Raw genomic sequence first — 4,763 nt, 5'->3', positions numbered from 1 at the left:
CAAGGCGAAGCCCCACCCTGCTGACCCAAGCCAGCAGGTTTCCTACCAATTCTGATTCTGCCTTCCCAGACTTCACAGGCTCAGGACCCAATACATTCAAGATCTGGTAACTTGGTCACTAGCCAAATGCCCTGAAGAACTGAACTTTGCCTCAGCACGCTCCACTTCCTACTGACATGGAGATGCTTTTCCTCTTACAACTTCCAAATTCCTCCTACAACTTCCCTGAGTGTCTCCCCCAACTCCCCGCCTGAGCAGTGTGCAAAAGACCCTTCCACTCCCTGCATTGCATCAGCCTGCCAGGCAAAGATGGAAGGATATGGTTCCTTTCAAACCCAGGTGACACTGTCCTTTCAGTCAGCAGGAGAAGACTAAAGGAGTTTTAACAGTCACATCTCTTCTTCTTGCTCTTACTGAGCCAGTCCCTTCCTCCCTGTGCGCTCACATGTATTAAGCAGGGCTTTCCAAAGTGACACACGCTCCACTGCAACAGTCCATCAGGAGGGACAGGCTGCCAGGCCTGGAAGCCAAGGAAGAAACTTCTCACACCACACCAAAGCACTGGCTACTACAGATCTTCTTAAGCAGCTTTCCAGGAAAGGAGCAGAGAGATTCAGAACTGAGACACAGTTTTCCTTCAGCAACTTCTCATTTCACTTGGGTGGGAAAGAATTCCCACCACCATGCAACTGAGACACCAGGGAGACACCTGCAGCCAGAAGGGATGCCCTGGAAACTTTATGGAGCCACGTGAAAGTAACTGCAGTTTCCAAACTCCATCTCCTGCAGGAATAGCAGCTTCTCCCTCGCACCCAATTTACAGCTAGTCTTTTTCAATTAAATGCTGACTATGACCAAAGCAAGGACAGAGTTAGATTGTTTCCAAACCACATCCAAGAGCAAAAGAGCAACAGAAGAGCTAAGAAAGGTCTGATTTCTAGTGCAACCACAACAATGGACAATCCCTTAGACATCTTTCATTCAAGGTTCATGGTGAAGGGTGAGGGAAGAGAAGTGAGCAGAGGGCAGGGATGTCCAAGCAGGTCCCAGTTAAAGCTTTAAATGACAGGGAGGTAAATGAAGTGATTGTCCTTTTGGTCTCTCAGCTGGATGTGAAATGCAGGAATAGCTGTGATGAAGCAGCACACAGCAGTCCTTAGATCCAGTGTATTTCTCTTTAGCAGAGGTAAGTGCTCTCTTAGACCCGTTGAATTTCAAACAGCTTCACATCTGTGTCATACCAGATGGGGGGATCCACATTCCTGAGAGAGAAAGACAAGAGCCACTTTACTCTCTGTCGCCAGGTACATGGAATTCAAATCACAGCCAAGAGTACGGGGCTGGCTACACAGAATGCTTCCAACTTTGCAAAAGAGGAAACCGCTGGTTGAAAGACAATGCACCTTAAAGGGATGACAGTATCTACAACATCGCACAAAGCCAGAGCTTTGCATGAAACTCCGCACCATCCCTCCCAGGCAGCTTGTCCATTTCCAAAGAAACAGTACCCCCAAGAATGACACCCTTGCATCACCCACTCAAAGTTTTGGAGCGACTGACTCACCCTAGTGCCTTCCAAGGGAACATCTTTCTATCCTGTAAACACGAGACAACCCAGAGCTGGCCAAGTGCACGCAATTCTCTCTACGGGCTCCCCAAAAGCTTGGAAAAAGACCAAGTCTGACTGTATCTAGCTGGTTTACCTCAAATAAATAACTCCCCACATGTAGGTCCGGAACCACATGGCAGTGCCCGAGTTAGCCTGGTACTTGCGAATGAGGATGGGGTGAGGTACAGGGAGCAGCCCCACCAGTGTGCCATGCTGCAGGAACTTGAGGATCTCCGATTCATCAGTGAGACCTCTGCAAAGAGATAAAGCAGGAACATCCTTAACATATCCCATCTACACCCATGAAACTGCTGCAGCACTGTCAGGCTAAACAACCACAGAGACAACGGCTGTGGCCACTGAGTACACACACTCCCTCCGTTCAAAACTGAGAAGGGATCACACAAACAAGAAAAATAACACCTCCTCTGCTGACACTGTGATGCTTTCAATTATACCCTAAAGGTTTCCCCTAGAGATCCTCCAAATTCCAACTCTGCCAACCTCACAGAGCTCTTTACACACTGCACTGCCCCTTCTCTCCAAAAATGTACTTACTTGTCAATGCAGATCTTTTCCACCTGAGGGACCAGCACCTGTAAGAGCCTCATGATTGTCTGCAGGGGAAGTTTTGACTTCCAAGACATCACCTGTGAATAGGAAAGCCATGAGGGAAATCAGTGCACTGCATTCATAGTTTTTCTACCTACAGCTATCTCTACATCAAATGAGGTTTACAAAAACCACAAAGGTGGTGGAAGAACTGAGCATACAACAGCAATACAGTAACTCCTGGAGCACTATGAGCCACTTGATCAAACTAGTGAAACATTGGTTTTAAACAGGTAAAACAAAGGACTTATTCACAGATGGTAATAAACTTCCAGAGCTTTCACCACAAATGAAAGATGTTCCCCATGAGAAAATGCTCCTCTGCAAGAGTCTCTGGCAGGGGAGGCACGGAGGCCTGGGGGGCATTTCTGACAACTTTTTTCCTCATTATTTATTTCACCTGTCCAGATTTCCTTACCCAGTCAGGAGTTGGGGTCCACTGTCCACTGGAGGATGCACTAGAGAGACACCTTCTATCCCGCCGGGGATGCGATGCCTCCTATCAATAATTATTTTTACATTTAAGAGCAAGAAATACAACCCATTTACTGCTGAATCTTTCCCCAGCTTTTCCACAGCACTGCTGGAAGAGTCAGCTCAGCCTGTCCCTAGAACAGATCAAACCCACCAGACCTTGAATTCACCAAAATAATTTGCTTTGACCCACTAAGCAGCAATATTTGATGGGGTTGAGTTGTTGCCATCTACTGGACACAGAGATAATGTTTCATGGGCTGCTGGAAGAAGGAAACCTTTCTTCTGCAAGTTCTCAGCTGAGACATCACTTAATGACAACATAATTGTGTGCTTAAGACATCTTGCTGACCATGGGCCTTCACCTGGTACCAGGGTAAAAAATAACCCAAAACCAAAAAGCCCTGGCCCTGGGATATTCAGAGAAACTCTGTTCATTCCAGTTCATTTAAAGCCTAAACAGCAATATTTTGCAATGTTTTCAGCTACAATCTTATCGTTCAGCCTGCTCAGTTTCAGTGTCGTGTCCTCATCAAGCTTCTAGAAATAAAATTCATAAAAACATAAAAATGTCTGATTTCCCTCATATGACCCCACCCTCTTCCTCTTTCCTCCTCACTTTCCCACAGCCCTTGCTCCTCATAGCTGCCACCCAAATGCCAACAGCCAGCTGACACATTTAGGAGAGGTGAGATGGAATTAGGCCGAAATATGAAGACTGTTGTAGATTTCACAAGACACTTTTGAAATGGCTGTGACTGATAAGGTGAGGACATTGCAACAGATAAAGGAAAGAAATTCAATCAGTCTTAAGGGCAGGTATCCTAAAATTTATCCAGCGTCTCTCATTAATTTATCTTAGCTCAGAAGGTTGTAACCAGGCTGGAGCACAGAAAGACGACAACGTTCAGACAGTCTGAAACAGCACAATCCCAAGACAGGCACGCGTTACCTGAAGCGCCATGTGTATATCCCACACCCACGGCTCTACTGCCCTGTACACCTCCTGGCTCCGCAAACATTCAGACGTGTAAACAGCACTGCAGGAGCCGCGTGGGGCAGCTGATGGACAGTTGCCAAAAACCCAGATACATACCCACGTGAGCAGAACAAGCGAGGAGGATTGGGACATAAGGGTAGAATATAGGAATCTTCAAGCCTTCTCCACTAGATGAGGATCAGGAATACATCCCCTTGCACCTACACACTTGCTGTTCTATCACAGCAGCTTTCAAGGTGAAGAAAGCTCACTCCCCTAGTGTCCTAGCTCCTGTGTCGCTAGCACAAACATGAAACATCCAAAATGATGCAACAGTACTTCTGAACCACAGCGTTTTCCAGCACAGTGCACATGTGCACTAGGCCAACCAGACCTCTCCTCTCCTTCTAAGCCTCCCTTTTTAGTTCGTTTTACACCCTAGACCTTCCCCACACACCAGAGGGTCTGGCCTTACCCCGCTCCAGGGCTCCCCATCGCTCACAGCCAAGGACGGGTTACTCTCTGGTGGAAGCTGTGAAGACTCGGGCTCCAGCGACCGCATGGTCCCATCCTCTGACACCTGTGACTTCTCTGTGAGCTTGTCAATTCCTGCACTCAAAAGAGAAAAAGCTCAGAAACACATTAAACACACTTAAGAGCAGGGGGGTTTTCTCCAGCCAGGCACCCCACGCAGCTGCTGGCACCCCAAATGCTCTCCTTTGAACAGGAGAAGCAAAATGTAGCTTTGATTTCACCATCCCCAAGGAGTTTGTTTGTCTCTTGGAAATCACTCCCTGATGTAAGAAGAACACAGGTTCTCATGGATGAAAACGAGGCCAAAAGTCAAGACTAGTGCCCACATGGACACCAAGTCTGAGAGGAGAGGAACTCGGGGCTGTTTACTTTGACTCGTTTGTGATCAAGCTTGGGCAAACTGATCTGAAACTCCGACTGAAAGGCAGTAAGTCATTCCCAGACGTAAACTCCTAATCTCTCCCACACCCAGTGAAAGGGTGAGTCCACACCATATCTCAGAGAAAACAAACTCCTCTCCTGTTACAAAGGTAAACTAAAGCTGACCTGGAGTAG

General features: G+C 47.2%; 1 protein-coding gene across 1 annotated transcript in view; it reads right to left on the bottom strand.

The window, feature by feature from the left end:
• Positions 1-485: 485 nt before the first annotated feature.
• The window catches only part of HID1 (HID1 domain containing), a gene marked incomplete at its 5' end in the record, with an annotated part of 18,247 nt that continues 13,969 nt past the window's right edge, over positions 486-4,763 (bottom strand). The window contains 6 exon segments of the mRNA XM_009867784.1: positions 486-1,262; positions 1,704-1,862; positions 2,168-2,259; positions 2,640-2,720; positions 4,150-4,288; positions 4,755-4,763. The exon segment at positions 4,755-4,763 is cut by the window's right edge and continues 205 nt beyond it. Of these exon segments, the coding sequence (XP_009866086.1) occupies positions 1,199-1,262; positions 1,704-1,862; positions 2,168-2,259; positions 2,640-2,720; positions 4,150-4,288; positions 4,755-4,763 (544 nt within the window).

The sequence above is a fragment of the Apaloderma vittatum genome, unplaced genomic scaffold (genome assembly GCF_000703405.1).
Source record: "Apaloderma vittatum isolate BGI_N311 unplaced genomic scaffold, ASM70340v1 scaffold3294, whole genome shotgun sequence".
Taxonomy (NCBI): Eukaryota; Metazoa; Chordata; class Aves; order Trogoniformes; family Trogonidae; genus Apaloderma; species Apaloderma vittatum.
Note: the sequence above shows the minus strand (reverse complement) of the source record. Positions and strands in the feature narration are given on the sequence as shown.